At 39.7% G+C, this 19,952-nt stretch overlaps 1 protein-coding gene and 1 pseudogene across 1 annotated transcript in view; one reads left to right on the top strand and one right to left on the bottom strand.

The window, feature by feature from the left end:
- Positions 1-19,952, bottom strand: part of Dnajc13 (DnaJ heat shock protein family (Hsp40) member C13) — a 114,852-nt gene that overhangs the window by 85,874 nt on the left and 9,026 nt on the right. Inside the window, exon 2 of the mRNA XM_055629648.1 lies at positions 11,819-11,899. Coding sequence (XP_055485623.1) covers positions 11,819-11,886 — 68 coding nt within the window. The 5' untranslated portion in view covers positions 11,887-11,899. The remainder of the gene's footprint in view (positions 1-11,818; positions 11,900-19,952) is intronic.
- On the top strand, positions 2,348-6,326 carry LOC129692970 (60S ribosomal protein L21-like; annotated as a pseudogene).

The raw sequence follows: 19,952 nt of genomic DNA on the forward strand, positions 1-19,952 counted from the left end.
TATTAACGAAAAGCTACTACTAGACTCAAGAGGAACACATCATGCTTCCATTAAAATCAGGGTTATCAGCCAAGTGTGCTGATAATAGTCTATAATTTGGGGGATCAATGCCAGTGCTCTTGGCTACCCTCCATCCTGATAGTGATATTCTATTGCTTAAGACACCATAAACTTGAGCCATAGAAGATGGAAATATTAATCTCGTATTGCCCAGGAAGCTTCATTACTACTGGCTAGCTTTCATTAGAGGTACCACACTTACTACCAGCTTCTTACCCAGCTATCAACTGTGTGAGCTACATACACAAGAAATGCCCACTGGTCTAAGAGTGGCACAATCATCACAGGCGTAACCAACTACTTTTTGATGAGTATAAGACCCACTGCACAACATGAAACCCATACTTGGCACCATTGTTGGGCCAAGAACCTGTGACTACACAAGTCATAGGCCCTAGGGGAGAACCTACTACTATTATTCTACTAAATGGGCATAATATTAAACTGATTATTAGGACCTAATATTACACCCATAGATTAGTGCATTTTTCAGCTCTCCTCAGAGAAGCTTCTATTTGAAGAAGATGGTGATTCAGACAGAAAACACACTGGTGATAGCGCTGAGAGCAGAAGACTGCAGAATGTTCAGCCCTAAATGCCACATCTATATCAAACCTCCTTTTCCCAAGGCTCGGCGATCATTGTGGACTCATGGATGGAAAGAATGTAAGAGGCAAATGTGGTGAATAACTACAAGGAAATGGTATCTTCCAGACCACAACAGCTTCACATATGAACTCACAGCAATCATGACATATACAAGACCATACCAAATCCCAACACAGAGAAGAGAGATGGGTATCAAGTCCCATCCCAACCAAAAAAACTACTGCTAATGAATAGCTGCTGAGAAAAGGAGGCAGTTTTCTTTAAGAGTGTAGCCCCTGGTAATCAACCACACTTCGATGGAAAGCCATACATCCAAATAACATATGAATAACACAAACAGAACTTGATGAACAACACAAAAAGAACAGCATATTTTTGTTTCTTTATTGTCCATTTTTTTCTAAGCAGCATACCGTATAATAACAATGCCAAAGTTATTTTTCTTTTTGCCATATGGGCAAAAGATTAAAAAAAAAATGAATAGGGTAAAATTTACTTTTTTTTCCCCAAAATATTTAAGTCTGACGAAGAACAAGAAATTAAAGAATGAAATTATTTCCTTCAAACAGAACATATTTCTCCCTAAGGTAAAGTGCGGGTCAGGTGACTAGTGAAACAAACAAGGACTTATCTCCATAGCTAGTCATAAAACTTCAAAGAATTAGTCAATTAGTGGGACTAAAAGAAATACAAGCCTCCTAAAACTGATATTTGACCTGGGATACAAAATGAAATCAAATGTTCAATAGATATTAATTCACAAATCCTACTGTTAGAATCACCTTTGAGAATGAAAAATCAGAATCTCTGTAACCCAAAACTAAGAGAGCAGTGCCAGGGAGGCGGCTGTAGCCAAGCTCGTGTGTGGTTAAGTGCTTACCCTGTGAGCAGAGGAGTTTCGATCCTGGTAGGTGCTGGGTGGGGATGGCGACCTGCCTGTAAGGCCAGCCTTGGAAGGCAAAGATCTACACAGTAGGCTCGCTAGGGAGACAAGCCCTAAAAGCCGGGTCTGGGTTTACGTGAGAGACCAGACCCTGCTTCATTGAAAAAGGCGAAAGAGCACTGGAGGCTGATTTCTGATATCAACCTTAGACATCTACATGAATGCATAGGCAGACATATAGACTACATACACATACATGAAATGAAAACACTAAGAGTATAGAATTGATTTCCTTTTGTGAGTAAAAAGAATAGCAACTATAAGTCTAAAAAATATCCCAAGAGTTAACTACCAGGTGCTTTTTTTGAGGATTGGTTTAAGAAAATGTTTACTTTTATGTATTCTTTTCCTCATCTTTCCGGCCACACAAAGCCTTCTAATATCTGCATTAATTTTTAACTGATGCTAGTTTGTACGTCTATACTTTGTCATGTGATGTTTCAGTGCATGTGTACACTGTGTAAGGCTCTAACCGGAGTATACATATCTACCTCCTTGAACAGTTGTCACAGATTTATGATGCAAACACTGAAAATCCTTCTGGTAGTTTTGAAACACATTACTGTTATCCTGAGACATGCCACCTTGCACTATAACTCTGGAGGCCAGGGGTGCAAGCCCAGAGCCTCATGTATGCTACAGACGTACTCTACACTGATCTCTTTTCCCAAAGTGCCTACTAACTGACTGTTCCGCATAAACCTGTGGTACTAATCTATTTTCAACTTCCACGAGATGAACTTTTTAAAAGTCCACTTGTGTGAGTTCCAGGTAGTATCTACCTTTCTATGCCTGGCTTACTTTGATCTTCAGTTCCATTCATGGCACAAATAACAACAACTTCATTCTTTTTTTTCCATGTCAATGATATTCCACTGTGTACGCATCACGCCTTATTCATCTGTCAGCCAATGTGTACTTATACTGTCCCACTGCTGAGTGTCTGTGAATAGCTGTTAAAAAAGCATGAGCGTGAAGGTTTTATTTTCAAGTTGCCTCTTTTGTTTGTAGCCCAATAGTAGGCTATCTGTATCCTACAACAGTTCTGTTTTGGCATTTTTTTTTCTCGTTCTCTTATGCTAATTTATATTCTGACCAACTATCTAAGGGACATTTTCTATCTGTCCTCACTAGTCCTTATCTTTGGTTTTACTGGTGATAGCCATTCTTTCTAAGGTAAAATGATACTCTGTGATTTCAATTTTTGCATTTCCCCATGATTAGTGACACTAAGGATTTTTTTCATGTGTGTGCGACCATTTGTATGTATGCATTTAAAAATGTCTACTTTGGTCTTTTTTCCCCTCCTTTTTGGCTGGTTAGTTCTTGAGTTCTGTACATATTCTGATTACTATATTATATAATATAGTAATATTATATATTAATATGGTATTACTATATTATTATATAATATATATTATATAATATATAGTAATACTATATATTATATATTAATATAGTATTAATATATTATTATATAATATAGTAATATTATATATTAATAGCCCCTGCCCAGCTGTAAAATTTGCAGATACATTCTCTCACTCTGTGGCTTGCCTCCCTGCTTCCACTTGTTTTGAAGCAGGTTTTCAGTTTGATGCTATTTGTTTATTTTGCTTTCTTTTCCTATGCTTTAGAGATCTTGTTACTCTATTCTGCCCATCCCCCCAAATCTTGGCCATTCCAATACCTTAAAGTATGTGTTTTCTTCTCAAAGTCCTGTTTAAGGTCCTGTATTGAGTTTTAAATTCACTTGGAATTGTTTTCTCTAACAGGTAAGTGATGAGATTGTAGTCTCATTTTTCTCTTTGTGTATATCCAATTTTTCTAGCAACACGCACCGTAACGTGAATGCTTAATACCACTCTATACTCTAGATTTACACCTAAGCTCTATTCTGTTCCACAGTTCTGTTTTTATGCCAGTACCATGCTACTTTAATTACTACAGCTTTGTGCAATTTGAAGTCAGGTACATAAGGCCTTTGCTTTCTTTTCTAGACTCTGGATGGCTTTAGCAATCTGGTAGTTGATAGTTTTGTTTGGATTTGAGAATCTCTTTTATTTTGTGAAGAGGATCACTGACATTTTTGACAGAGACCACATTAAGTCTATATATTGTTTTGACTGGTACAGATCCATGCACACAGTTGTCTTTTCACTTTAACTCCTTTCAACTGTTTAATTTACAGAGATCTTTGATTCCTTTGGTTAAATTTATCCCTATTTATTCTATTGTAGCTGCTATAAATTGCATTGCTTTTTTTAATTTCTGTACCTCATTTGCCTAACACTTTCCTTCTGAAGGGACACTTGAGTTGTCAGGTGCCTGTTCTGCATTACTGAGACCATGTGGCCTGTGCGTTGTTTAGTTTCAGGACATGCTGCACCACTTCCTCATCCATGCACACTTGTGATGTATCCCACTTACTCATTATGAAGTAATTCCTTTTAGTAAACTGTTGGACAGTTTACTAACACTCAGACTTTTTTGTAGCAGGTGCACACGAGGCTACCGACAGTGGTTTTAATCCCTTTGTCTGTTATTTCCTTGTTTACACTGTTCTCATACAACTCTGTCACTGAGATCAGTGTGGTCTAAAAGCACTCTCTAATGTGATGGCAGCGTTCTGCATCTATCAACGCCCTGCCTAGTTGGTAGACAAGAGTCACAGGAAGCTGCTGAGAACTTAGCATGAATAAATGCAACTGAATTGCATGCGTAATTTAAACTTAACTAATACATTCTGATTAGAAAAAAATATATAATCATATGGAATTATATTACAAAAGAAACAGACTAACCAAAGCAGAAATCCATGAGAAATTCAAGACAAATGATGCCATAAACATAATCTAAAAAAATATAAAATATATATCTTTTCCCTCAAGTGGAAAATTAATACTCATTACTGACTGACCTATGACACCTGTTTCCTTTATATTTGAGAGCTAAAAATATATACACATATAACTACTATATGCCTAAAAGGGACAGATATTTAGCTTCATAATTCACAGACTAACGTAACATAATAACTTATTTAAAAACAATTTCTACTACCCATTATTTATGCTATTTAATATCAGGAAACTAATGGCCAAGAAATAAAAATATTTTTTGATATACCTAGATTTTTACTAGACAAAGCTTTATACACTTACATAAACATATTTTTGCGTAATTTTAATTTCTATAAATAAAAATGCTATAATATCCTTAAATCTTCTACTCTTTCTGAATACTGTTAGCAACTTCAAAACAACTTTATAGCCAGCAGTGGTGGTGAACACGGAGGCAGCGACAGGCAGATCTCTGAGTTGGAGGCCACAGAGTAAGTTCTAGGACAGCCAGGCTACATAGAGAAACCCTGTTTCAAATCAATCAATCAAACAAAAAAACCAGAAGCAACCAACTTAAAACAACTTTTATGACATGATTTTCCTATTCCCTTTCTTTTCCCAGCAGGGGAACTCACATGTCCAGACCAGTATTGTGTTAACATCTCCACAGATGAGTGCCTTACACTGCGCCATGATTTCAATGACAGGACATTGAATATGAAAAACAGTTGTTTCCTCCTGAGAGGCAAGAGTGCTGCCAGTCACTATCAGAAGTTCATTTTAGGCCTGGGTATTAACCTACTTAAACCAATTAGAAACATGTCTATGTCAATGCAGACAGACTTCACATAGATGTTATCATAGTGTCAAATGGCTCTGTACAGAAAATGTCCATCATCTAGTTCTGTCACCATAGAGAAAACCCAACTTTCCTTTCTTATGGAAACAGTATGAAAAAGTTACTAATAAAAAACTAACAACTCTCAACGTCTTGAGATCTTTTGATCTATGTATACTGCTTTGAAAAAAGATCTCCTTTAATTAGGTGCTAACGTGTGTCTCTGTGTGGGTTTGTGTATGTGAGTGCTGGTACCTGTGGAGCAAGCAGCATCAGAGCCGCTGGAGGTACAGTTAGAGTGGTTGTGAGAAGCCCAACATGGACACTGGGAATCCAAACTGTCCTCTGCACAGGCACTGCACGTTCTACACCACTAAGCCACACTCCAGCCTTGCATATTACTTGTAAAGCTTAAAACAATTCTTTCATTGGCCCCAAAAAAACCAAACGGACTTACTTATAGTTTAGAATAAAGTAGTTTATGCCAGCAAGAGTAGGGCGCAAAAATACAAAGCACAGCCTTTCATCCTACTATAAGAAAGGTGGCACTTTTTTTCCACTGTGGCAGCCATCTTGCAGTAACTTGCCAAGACAACAAACACAAAGGAAAAGAGGAGGACCACTAGCTGTATGTTCTCCAGGCCTTTTAGGAAACATGGAGTTGTTCCTTTGATCACATACATGCGAATCTACAAAACAGGTGACATTGCAGACATCAAGGGAATAGGCACTGTTTAAAGAGGAATGCGCCGTAAGTGTTACCACAGCAAAAGTGGAAAAGTCTATAGTGTCACCCAGCATGCCGTGGCCATCATTGTGAACAAGCAGGTTAAGAACAAGATCCTCGCCAAGAGAATCATTGAGCACACCAAATACCCTAAGAGCAGGGACAGCAACCAGAAGAAGGAGGAGGCCAAAGAGAAAGGCACAGCTAAAGCGCCAACCTGTGCCCCCTAGAGAAGCACACTTTGTGAGGACCAATGGGAAGGAGCCTGAGTTGCTGGAGACCATTCCATACAAGTTCATGGTCTAATGTACATGGACTGAAGAGAGAGAGAGAAAGAGAGAGAAAGAGAGAGAGAGAGAGAGAGAGAGAGAGAGAGAGAGAGAAAGAAAGAAAGAGAAAGAAAGAGTGAGCAAATACAATGATTCCTCCATCTTTCACCTTCACACAGACCACACCCACCCAATTCTTCTTCCAGGAAGACTTTCAATACAAGTTCTTCCTGCTATACACTGAACATTCAAGCCATTGTAGGATGGGCCTGGGCTGCTAATTTCTCAAAACGTTTAGTATCTTCACAAAATGTAGAATTTTTTTTTTCATTAGGAAAAATCAGAGACTCCAGTTACTTGAACTAAGATGTTAATTTAATAACAAAATAAAAAAGAACTGAACTGGAGATCTCCCCAGAGTTAGAAGACTGGAAATGAGCATTGCAAAGTCCATGCATGGCCTCCAGGAACTTGGACCTGACTGGGGGTGATGAAGGAATAAAGAAAAGACACACAGACACACAGAAAGCTGGGAGTCGGGCAGCTTTGGGCTCTCTGATGGAGAAGCCTCAGTACTCTGAAAGCTCAGTATGTTTATTATACAAAGTTGAATAGAGAGGTGGGGCTGCTGGATGCAATTGGACGAGGAGGTGAGCCTATTATACAAACAAGAGGCAGGATTTATGGTATGGTACATAATTGAATCAAGGAGACAGGTTGATATTCTTGGAAGGAGCTGTCTTTGTAGGGGAGAAGTCTTTAGGCTGTAAATATCCAAGGGTAGAAAGGTATGGTGGACACTTTCTTCACACTATCAACACTCACACTCGGTTCCTCATGGAAGACTTCGCTATTTCTTCCATGGATCTGAGGCTAGGACCCTTGACATGGCAAGCTCATATCAACAGCCCACTTTCACTGACTTCACACATTCAGAATTCCCTCTGCTTCCTACAGAGAGCACTGTTGTTATAGGACACCAGAACATAATATTTATGCCCACCAACTCTGCAATCACACTGCCAACATTCACACACTTCTTGGGCTACTCATCATCAGCTATGAATCCTCTGATAACTCTCTAAGTGACAGTTCGTCCATCTGAAAAATGTGTGTAACACACACACACATATATATATATATATATATATATATGTCACATAATATAAGAATTAAAAGAAATAATGCATGTGAGTGGCTTTGAATCTATATGTCTGCCACATAAGCAAACAATCAATGCTAGCTATTCCTATTGTTGTTTTTCTGCTAGAGTAATGAATATTAACTGGGGGAGGAATAATTCCATATTTTAAATATTCCTTTACTGATCATGACTGCTTTACTATATTCATACTTAAAACACAGAATAAAAGGAGTTGGCAAATCTGTCATTCATTTGGTTATATCATCAGGATACTCAGTTTTTGTTAAAAATGTACTTTACCTAAGAGAGCTCATTCTCATGAGATGCTTTACTTCCCAGAGAAGAGAAACAACAGGTAAGACAAACTCTAAAATCCCTGTCCCAATGGCCCAGCAAGATGCCCTCCTCGCTTATAAAGGCACCCATGCAGTATAGTATTTTACAGACCTTAGGTTCTGAGACACAGGCCATAGTCATTCTCAGATCAGATGGAGCAAATTTTATATACTGTAAAATATGAGTGCTATAAAGATGTCATCTAGTTTATACTCCCAAATTCCAATTGCCTGGTCGCAGCTACAGAGTTATACAGAGAGAGCGTGGGGAGAACTGAGGACAGACTCATCTGAGCTGAGGCTGGTAGCACCCAAGCTACAACACAAGGGAAACAAGCTCCTCAGAGCCATCTGCTCATTAGAACTGCCAGGTGTATAAACACCTAGAAACAGAGAAAAAGATGTCTCTTCCTTGGTCCAACTCTTATTCCTCAACGTAAGCATAAACAGTTACCAACTTCCTCTCCTCAGCCCTCCCTCATTCTCTGGTCTCTAATCATCATGACTGTCTCTAACGTGAGCATCTGTCAGTGAATTTCACAGACCAATTGCCAATTTTCTAATGTACTGTGCTTAGAGTCCTGTTTGGATACTTCAATCCCTGTCAAATTTATAGCATCTGCCCAACTAACAAAAACTGGAGTGATCCACAAGCAGTCTGTACTTGTGAATTCCAACTAGAGAGAGAGAAAGAGGGAGAGAGAGAGAGAAAAAAAAAAAGAACCACCATCTTAACTTTGAAGTTTTCCACAGTGAATATGCACTTCAACTTTAGCTGAACATCTGCACCTTCCTTCCAGCCTGAAGTGGCTTGCTTAAGCCAAAGAGGAAATCTTGTTGTCATGGAAGAGTGTTTTTACTCCCCATAATCTCCTTTTCTTGCTCTTGGAAGAAACATATAATTAAATTATGCATGGACTTCCCAAGCAGGAAAAACAAGTAGAGCAGAAAAACTGCTTTGCCAGACCTGGGGTCTATACTTACAACCCACAAACCTATATTAATAAAAGGAGGAAGCAGCTGGAAGTGAGGCATGATGGGAACACAAAGGTATAGAAATGTGTCACATGAAAATCTCCGAGGCATGATCTGGAAGGTTATCTTTAAGTGAGGCAGGTGAAGAGAAAAGAAAGTATGTATCCATTGGATGGCCACAATAATTTCCCCAGGTGGTAGAGCTGGGACAGCAATGGGCCTGAGTCTAGAATCTCTTAAAACAAGCCTCAATTCTCAAAAAACAAACAAACAAACAAAACAAAAAATATATGCAGAATCTGTTGTATAAACTCATTTCTAGAAAGTTCAACTGGCAACTAAAAATAAAATTTTGAAAAATATAACGATTTTTTTTTTAAATTAAGACTGTTGAAGTAAGTAGTCAACAGTAAGCAGAATGGATTTCAGAGCTGCACCATGCACACAGTCAACTGAAACCACCATCTGAGGAAAGGGGACTGAAAATAAAACGCGTTGAAAGAAACGGCCAAGTAAGTGGAGAGTCTTGTGTTCATGGATCAGAAAAGCTAACACTGCCAAGGAGTGGCGCTCCCTCAACTAAGAGAGACTTAACTCAGGGCAACAACACTAAAATCCCAGCCATGTAAATCAAACCAGCATGTTACTGACTTTAGCACAGGTGGCTGTCCAAATCAAATGGGATCGAATTGAGAATCCACATTTATGGTCAAATGACTTTTGACAAGGGTGTCAAACAACTCAATGGAAAAAGAACGGTCTTTTCAACAAGTGACTTGGGTACAAGTAGATCTTCACATGCAAGGAGCAATGACTGTGGATCTTCATATATTATATTGCACACCATATAAAATTAATTCAAAATTGAAGTTATAAAAAATCATAGAAGGAAACACAGGAGAAAATCATTGTAACCTTAGATTAAGCAATAGCTTCTTAGAAATGAAAAAAAGTATGAGTGACAAAAAGAAGACAAGCTGGATTTCACCCAAACAAAAAACTGTTCTTTAAAGAACAGCATCGAGACAGTTTGGAGGCACCTTCCAAACTCGAAAAGAATTATGTCAACCACTTATCTGGTACAAGATTTGTATTTAAAATAAAGAATTCCTACAGCTCAGCTATTACAGTCAGCCTAATTAAGAGTAGGTGAATGATGTGAATAGGCATTTCATCAAAGATTATAGATGGCCAACAAGCACATAAAAAGATAAAATTACGCAAGCATTTCACTGTTTCTCAGAGGTTAAAAACAGTTACCATAAACCTCACCAATTCTACTCCTAAGAAATACCCAAGAGAACAGAAATACTGATTCGTCCAAAACCTACACAGGATATTCATACAAGCTTTACAGTAAAAAGTGAAGACAACAGAAATCCCCATTAACTTAAGGACAAACAATCAAAAGGTAGTACTTTGTGCACTCAACTATGATTTGACAATGCAAGGAAATACTGATATATGCTATTAACACAGAGATGAACCCTGAAACATCAACTGGAAGAAGACAGCCACAAAAGGCCACATTTTGCACTGTTTCATTTCTATGAGATGTTCCAAATTTGCCTATCCAAGGACACACAGTACATAAGTGCCTGGCAGGTGTTTGCTAGAGGATGGTGGTTCCTAAAGAAAGTTGTTTGTGTGCGTGTGTTCTAATAATACTGGTAACACATCACAATTATATGTATACTGAAAAAAAAAATCAATGAATTCTGTACTTTGAATGGGTGAGTTCTATGGTATATAAAATATATGCTACAGCCGTTAGAAAACATAAAATGTTCCCAGGTGTGAATAAAGGGAAGGGAACTGGGCAAAGAGCACAGAAATGACTTTACTCAAACTGTTACAAGAAAAGGAAATAAAAAGATTCTCTTAAGCCCTAGCCATCTTACAAGCATCTGAAACGTTTAGAGGATCACAAAGCAGCAAGCATCATAGTGAGCCTGCTCCCTAGAACTGGAGCATCAGCATACAGAAAACAGGAAAGACAGAAGCTACGTGTAATGTAGCTACTAGCAATGTACTAGTCAAAAGATCTCATCATCTGAAGTTGAGTTCAAGGTACTAGAGTCACAACCTTGTCACACCAGTTTTCTCTAACTTTCCTCAAGAAAACTATGAGGGGACATACACAAGTATTCTACAAGGTACTAATTACGCTCATAAACATGCAAGTTCATAAGATACTAACAAAAAAAAACAACTCCAAGCAACCAGATCTTTCAAAATTAGTGAGTTTGCTAAGGTGAGTCAGAAACCCTAGCATTCAAACATCAGGCTACCCAAGAGGCCACCACGCCATCAATCAACACCATGAAAAGCGAAGAACAAGAACACAAGCTGTGCACACACCTTGTGTTTTACTCAAGACGCACCTTAGAAAACTGCAGACACCTGTTTGTCAAACTAAGCTACTCAGGCTCAGTAGTCAATGCTTCTCAGAATGGCCAGTCACTAAGCTGCTTTCCTAACAGTCAAGAAGTTCCATTCACTGAATATCAATGTACTTGACATAACTGCAAAGCTTTCATTCACTACACATCACCTTGTTTAATCTTTACAATAATCTATAGGGAAGGAATTACCATCATCCTAAATGGATGGAACACGAGGACATCTTGGTCTGACTAAAACAAATATAAACATGAAATGTCATCACTCCCACTCAAGAAAAAAATCTAAATAAAAAAAAATTTCATTCAAATCATTAAATAAATAAGTCTTTTAACAAAGCTTCAAACCTCACTAGAGGCAAATGGTTAATTCACAAGCTAGACTCTCGCAATGAAGTTGCACAAGCTGGGAGACAGCAACCCAAGCCGGCAACTGCTTTACCGTCTCTTGCTACTTTCTGATTTTTTTTTTTTTTTAAAGAAAAATCTAGAAAGATAAAGGGGACAGCAATTCATTTCCAATGTGGTGTGTGCATTTAAAATGTGCACATAGCTTTCCAGAAGAGAAAGCTCACAAGCACTGTTGGGTTTGGCCTCTCTATTACAGATACTGACACTAGACTTAAATGATACTTTATGGAAGTTCAGAAAAGCAAAAGCAAAAAATACTTACTTTCCTCTCCATGAGTGCTTGGTTGTGTAGAAACATGCCAGATCCTTGTTTTCCCTAATTATGTTCATTTTGTGCTGAAACCTGAAAGACAAAGGCATGGATTCCCTCAGTACAGTGTTACACAGTCTTAATTTTCGTTGACTCCCTCATAGCCAGTGACAGCATCTCCCAGCCCCTGGCTCTGCCCTGCTACAGTTAAAGGACTGGAACTGCTTGGTGCTGTGTTCAGCACTGTATCACTGTATCACAACGTTTGTCAATCACTTCTTCTTCTTCCTCCCTGAAACCACTGGACTGGGTTGCTCACGGATCAACATCTAAGCAGAGGGAATCTAGTAAAAGTTTTCAGACGAAGAAATGTAATCTTTACATCCATCACTGTCAAACAGTGCCTTGGCACATGCTGAGCACCTAAAATTAATAATCAAGGGTCAAATCAATTACAGAAGGGTTCTGTCATACAGCTAAGGGCTGGCCACACTGCTGTCCCTGGAGCTTTAGGGAACAGGACTTCCTAAGTAAGAACTTAAAAACAAGACTCTTTAATTAGAAAAGCAATACATGTCCACCGATAAGAAACCAAAAATGCTCATGAGGAATCTTCACCCTAAAATTCAAAGACACGCACTGTGTCACCCTTCTAGAAAAACATTTTTTTTTCTCCAAAAACAAAAGCGGGCTGGGCATGGTGGTGCACACCTTTGATCTCAGCACTCAGGAAGCAGAAGCAGGCAGATCTCTGTGAGTTCTGGACTAGCCAGAGCTACACAGTGAGATCCTGTCTCAAAACAAACAACCCATTGCAAGACTGTCATGAACTGCCTTTCCCCACAAAATTAAGTATTCACTGAGAAAATATCTAAGGCTGCATAGTATTCCATTTCCTGACCACGTGAGGACAGCACTACCCAAAGCACTGTTATAAACTGTTTATTACCAGGCAATAAAGAGAACGAGGCTGAGAGTTTAGACGTGTTTATAGCAGTCTGATTAGTGGAGTCCTGGGGCTGGACAGAATAGAAAACAGATTAGGGCTATTGAATTTATGATGACTCAGTGCATGCAGTGAGAACACAGTTGTGCTGTGTTTTCTGATTGTAACCTAACAGCACAAAAAGCCCAGAAACAAGTTATTTCATGGCGGATGGGGAGAAACGACACTTAAATTTAGGTAGCTTTCAAAGACAATATTTGGGTGACTACTAATGAACAATGGCAATGTTTTAAAGACACATTATTTATACAAAAGCTAAGGAAGTGTGTAGGCTAGTTTCTTAGCTGTGATATGGCCTTCTCTCTGGCCTTACTAGAAATAAATGCTAAAAATTACTGTAGGACACTTAACAAAATGTAAATAATGCAAACAGAAAGTAGAAATCATAGCCCGCTTAGGCTTGCCTTGCATCTTTATATATGACAGTTCCTTTTTGAAATCAATTTATAAACCATAAATTCACTATCTGGAGTATATGATTCTGTTAGTTTATTCACAAACATTCGACAGCCATTACCACATCAAAAATCTTTCCATCACCCCAACAAGAAACCAGGCAGCACTAGACCTGGTGGCACACAACTTTATTCCCAGCACTCAAGGCCAGCCTGATCTAAAGTGAATTCCAGGCCAGCCACGGTGATACAGTGAGACCTTGTCTTCAAAACAAACCGACAAAAACCAAGACAGATTCCCGCTGACAGTCGCACCCTGGATCTCCTCCCCTGCAGCACCTGGCAGTGAGAAATCGGCCTCTGTTACTGCGTCTCTGCCCACATAAGGAACCGCCAAACAATATTCTACTGTGTGTACTGCATTTTGTTCACTCACCCCCTGGGACATTTGTGCTGTTTCCACCTTCCAGTTATTACATACAGCACTGCCACGATGTGTGTGTGAGAGCGGTTTTCCATTCCATTTCTGTGAGTATATATTGAAGGAGGAAGAGGAGAGTCTTCATTCTTCCTCTTAGTTTTTACACCACCGCATGCTGAGCTTTTACCCTCTACACAGATGGCAACAGTCTGTACTTGCACCTCCATCCCTTTCAAATCTATGCTCACTGTCACCTTCACAGTGAGACCTACCCTAACCATACTATTTTAGAGTGTTACTACCCTCCTCCTTCTACACTCCCTCCGCTCTTAGTCCCCGCTCTCCCCTTAGTACTCTGCACAGTCTAAAGGGCAGTTTGGTACTTTTCTAACCCTACTAGCTCACTAACATATCTCTGGAGTCTACCAGAGAGACTGACACAAAACAGCTGCACTGGACAAGCATCTGTGCTAAGTGACTGCAATGAGGCAGTCCCATGGGCAGTTCTGAGGAGCACTTAAAGCCTGATGCTCTAAAAGGGGCAGTCCAAACAAGGTTTTGTCATGTCTTCTGGAAAAGCACCATTAATTCATGCTCTTAGAAACAGAACCACAAAACCAATTTTTGAATCCTTTATTATCAGAAAGGAGAATTTTATCTTACAGTTAACTGGCATTTTTCTGACTGGTGCACAGCACGCAAATGAGGTCTGGGCAGCTGCTGTGAGCCTTTGCTTGAGTTGGTGTAACCTTGGTTTGAGTGGGTGAGACACTTTATTTCTATATTTTGCATTTGATATAACTTGAAGAGTCAAACAAGATTTATGGAACCCATCCACACCCCTTCTTTCTGAATCATTTATAGTTAATTTCTCTAAGGGAATTGAAATACTATCTCTAAACACTCAAAAAAAACTACACATATGGTATAGTTTCCCCTCCTATATACGACAAATAGAGACTATAATGATAAGAGAAAGATGGACAGAAAGGTGAATGGTTGCATTGAGGAATCAGGTTTGGATTCTTGCTCCACACTGGAGGAAACAGCATGACTGAGTCTGTATCAAAGCCCTATCTTGGGCAAACTGGAAGGGAAAAGTGATTTTGAGGAGAAACCAGCTGTTCTCATTAGGACATCATGAAGTAAAAGCGGGCACACACTGGGACCCCAGCCCTTGGGTGGCTGAAGCTGGAGGGTAAGTAGACCAGCCTGGGTACAGAGTTTCCAGGTAAACCAATGCCACACAGCCAGCCCTGTCTCAAAACCAAATATTCAAAAATAGGAAAATATCAACCACACAGAACTTAGGGCATGAGCCATAGGAAGACATGATTCCTAATACATCCACAAGGAAACAAAGGCAAAATAAATTACAATAGAGATTAATGAATTCTTACAGAAAACATTCAAAGAATGAATTTATGAATGTCACTGACATGGGGGGACCATTCAGACCCAGACTGGTCCACACTATTTGCAAAAGTATAAATTTTGGAAAGGATCAGAACAAGTTGAGAGGACTCTGGGGCGAGGACAGACAGGTCTAATACATGCTATTAAAAAAAAAAAAAAAAAAAAAAAAGCTACCAGGATTGCTTGTTAAAGGAAAACTACATTCCTTATGCAGATTAGCAGGCTGGCAGAAAAGACCAACAGACGAGGAAGTACCTGAATTGGGCACATTAAGAATCCAGTGCTGGGACCAGAGAGATAGCTCAGAGGTTTAGAACGCTGGCTGTTCTTGCAGAGAACCTAGGTCCATCTCCCAGCACCCCAACGTGGCTTGCAACCACCTACAACACCAGCTCCATGGTTTCCCATGGCCTCTTCTGACTTCTGTAGGTACCAGGCACAAAACTAAAACACACTGAAATAAATCAATCTAAAAAGATAAAAATCTGATAGCTAGTCATCGTTTTCTGGGAGCAACAAGTGCTCCCTCCTGCTGCTGAACTGTCTTCAAAGCCAATAAAGCAGAGGTGTTCTTCCTGAAGAGGACTGCTCCTCGGCAGGAAAGGGTTGTTGCCCTTTGGCTGTGCTGCACTCAGGTGAGTATGTCTCAGTGACAGGCGTAGGGGACAGGGATCCACGTAGTCAAGTCACCTTAAAAATGACATAATTCAGTGCTGGTATCAGTATCGGCACAGCCTTAAAATGGAAATAATATCCACTGAGTGGTATCTGAAAGCTAGGGAGACTGTGATATACCATGTCCTAAACTAATTACACAGCGGCTCTTAGCAAACATCAGCTGTGAGTGATTGGGCCAGGCATCTACCACATATTTATCAAATTCTGTTGCCCTAATGGTCCCTATTTTGTTGACAAGAAAACTGAAAGTTGGCAAAATTCCATTACATCCCAAGGTTATACACGCACTTAAATGTCTGGATCAGGCTCTTAACCCTTCACTCCATATACTTAATCCAAACTTTCTATATTTCCTCAACCTCAGGAAATCCATTTCCACCATGTAATCGCCTATCTCTTGACAGCATATTCCTGGGATAACTGAAAACTTACTTCAATTATTATCTTTTCCTGGAAAGAATCAAATGCCTGTATGAAATAACTACTGAAATTACAAATTCAAACAGAGAAACAAATGACTGCAGTAAATGCAGGACAAAGACCCCAACGCTGCAATATTCCACCATCTATGAGTAAAACCCATGGAGCATTTCTATCTATGGCTAGCTACTCTCTGAACTTTTGCAAAGCGTTCCAAACACACACGTGACAACAATCCATCAGAGCATGACTTCAGGTATTCTTCAAGGAGATTTCAGAAAGAGTATTTTAACTAACTTTGAGCCTTTTAAAAATAACCAGACTAAATGCAGTCTGAGGCTGGGACCCATTTCCCAGCCAAATGACAGTAACCTTTCTAAATTTCCAAGTTTATTTACGCTTTCAAGAAAATCTCTTTTTTTTAAGAGAGTTTGGCCAATAAATAATAGGTGGCCCTAAAGTTGCATTATCTCTTTCAGACCACAAGCATACTTCTAAACAGAAAATTTTAACTCAGAACAGGGCTGCTCTGCCAAGAGATCACACCAAAGACCTTCTAGTTGGGTGTGATCTGGCTGGGATACAAACATGCCTTTAATCCAGGAGACAGAGGCAAGTAGATCTGAGTTCAAGGCCAGCCTGGTACAGAAAGTTTCAGGTAAAGAAAAGCCTAGGTCTAGGCATGGTAGGACATGCCTTTAATTCCAAACAATAAAGGTAAAGTTAGTTTGTAGAAGGAAGCACCCATGTTTGAAAGTGATGTCTAATTGAGTGGCAGAAAAAGTGACAAGAAAGATTTGACAGAATAGGCTATGCCCACCTCTCACGAAAACAGAGGAAAGGGAAGCTATTTAAGGAAGCAACACAGAGAATGAGGAGAGAGAAGGCAGTTTTACCAGGAGAGTTTTACAGAGAGGTTGAATGAGTGAATAAGCTACACACAGGCAAAGACAGAACAAGCCAGAGAATGAGAAGGAGCCAAGACTAGAAAAGATTGCTTGAGTTAGTTTGAGGCCATGCAGAGCAATTCAGAGACCAAGAAAAAAGCCAAATTGGGTAAGTTAGTTGGGAGAGGAGTTGAACCAGATAACCCAGAGCTCAGAAAGAACTAGAAAGGGCGAGCTTATCAAGCAGTAAGTCTCAGAGGTTGAAAACATTCTAGGCCTAGGTTAGGAGATGGAGGCAGTGATCCTCTGAGACAACTGAAACAGGTGAATTACGGAGAACTCATAAAATACAGTAATAGCAATTCACAAAAAGCAGAAACTACAGCAGGTATGCTGGCACATGCATATACTACCAATACCTAGGAAGCTGTGGCAGGACGATCACCTTAGGTTTGAGGCCAGCTTGGGCTATCTATTTAGTTCCAGGCCAGGCTTTAAAAAAGAGAAGGGAGGTAAAGAGGATGTGTTGACTGTATACAATCCCGGGGGAGAGCTGGAAAAACTTCAAGCGAACCACAGAAATTGAGTGGCAGGAAGTCTGGGGGTGCTTGGAGCAGTGTTAGGTGATTTACCTGAGCAACCCTTGGCAGCTGTGGCACAGATCCCAGAGCTGCTGGTACATGCTCATACACGAGCACTCCATTAGCACACATCTCCCGGCAGGGTAAGGATGGTGAACTTAAAAAAGTACTCTTACTGCCAAAGGTTGACAGAGCAGCCAGCTATCACTCACTGGCTGCATGACCTTGAACAACCTTGAGCAAATTTCTTAATTTCTCTGAGGTGCAGCCATCTGTAAAATAGGGATGAATGCCTGTCCCAAAGGACTGTGGTATGGACTAAAGGAGACCACTCAGGTACTTAAACTCAAAACAAAAACTTGGGAATATTAATTAGCAACTATTGTGCTTTAAACACACCACTCCAGATATACAAGACCAGTTTTTCTGTGCATTTCTATTTTCTCCTTTATTTCCAAGTATCTACTGTCACCTGTGTGCGTGAAGACATCAGGGGGAACGACACTATATGGTTCTCCCTCTATCTTTTATTAATTCGAACCCTTCCACAACTCAAGCAGAGCAACTCAACCTATCTGCTGTGTCAGTTGCCTTAGTCAACTGTGGTCTAAACATACTAAATAGAAAAATCCGGAAACAATACACAAGTTTTAAACTGCATATTGTCTCAGTCATGTGATGAGATCTACCCCACTCTGTCCTGCAAATCCATGCTGTACACGCTACTGGGTCCATCAGTCACCTGGCAGCCTCCGCTTACAGACTGCCTGTTACAGTGTGGCAGCGTGCTGTTAGGTAACCCTTAGTTTACCTCACAGTGGATCCGACACCCAGGAGCAGAGAGCTGGCAATGTTGTAGACATGCGGAGAAGCTCCAAGGAGCTCCTTCCAGTGAGAGGGCAATGTTCGCACTGAGGAAAGGAAGGGTACACACTAAGGATACTGATGCCTCTGGTGAAAGGAAACCTTCCACCCAAGGACTGTGAAGGAAACAGCCTGGGTTTTTCTGCCATATCAATCTCAAAAGCCATGGCCACATTGATAAGTGATTAGGTAAGATCAAAAAAAGGTAGTATGTGCATTTGTGCATATGCACAGAAAAAACACAGCAGACACGGGTTAGCACTCCCAGCTGTTTTACAATTCACTGGGTGTCTGGGAACCTACTCCCAGTGGATGAAGGAATCGCTGGGTATCGCCTAGAATTACTAACTTCAAAAGTACAGTGTTCTATTGATTTAATCAGCATTCATAAGTTTTAGTTAACCACTTGTGAACCTCTGAGGGAAAAAAGAGAAATTTCATGACCAAATTTAATATTCAGTCAGTCTCTCTTCTCTATTTTTAATATGCTCTAAAGAGTTTAAATATAATTGTTAATGGGTAAAAACACTTAAGCAGCCATTATTCTTTATTATTCATGAAGAAAACTGCAGTACTCCTGATACTGAAAGACTGAAGCATCAAGCAGGTTATGTCCGTAAGAGTCATTTATAGGCACATGCTATAAATAACTGCCCATCTTAAAAATGATAAACAGTAGGATGGGATCCTGTCTTGCCAGCCTTCGCCCACTGGGAGGCCATTTGCTAAATCTATCAGCTAAATTCATTCCTGCAAGAATGTCCCATTTCAATTCCCAAGACTTACACTTGTTTTGTGATGAGGCTGAAAAGCTTATTAACTGTAACTAAATTATGCTGAGGGTATCTCCACTGACTGACAGGTCAGCCTCAATGTTATTCACTCTATACCCTGGTATATCACGACCAGAACTTTTTGCAACATCTCAGGTTATTCTTTTGATAGAAATGTAATAAATATTAAAAGGGCAAATTTGTTTCGAAGGCATGGCAGTGTGTGTTTATAATCCTGGAACATGGGAGGCTGAGGCAGGAGAATGAGTCTGAATCAGTAAAAGATGAACAGTAAGAGCCTGCCTCAGAACAATACAAAATGAAAAGGGTGGGGCTGTCCTCAGGGACAGTTTATGCCCTAACACTCAACTTTCATGGTGTTCTGGCTAGAATCACTGTTTTGAATTCTACATTTCATGCTTTCGAATAACAGTCTTGCACTTTTAATTTATTACTGGCAGTAATGCTGGCACCCATTTATAATCATTTATGAATAAAATTAGAATGGTCTTGAGAAATGCATTACTTTGACACATACACACACACACAAACAAACAAAAAAAAACAACAAAACAAACAGAATTGAGTTCACTGAGCAGGCCCTACATAAGATGACACTGAACAAAGGCAGGCTGAAGTGAGCAACACAGGCACAGCCTGAAGCAGACTACAATCGGACTGTAAGTGGAAAAGATTTGCATGTAC

This window comes from Psammomys obesus, unplaced genomic scaffold (genome assembly GCF_907164565.1).
Source record: "Psammomys obesus unplaced genomic scaffold, mPsaObe1.curated_primary_1811, whole genome shotgun sequence".
In the NCBI taxonomy this organism is placed as follows: Eukaryota; Metazoa; Chordata; class Mammalia; order Rodentia; family Muridae; genus Psammomys; species Psammomys obesus.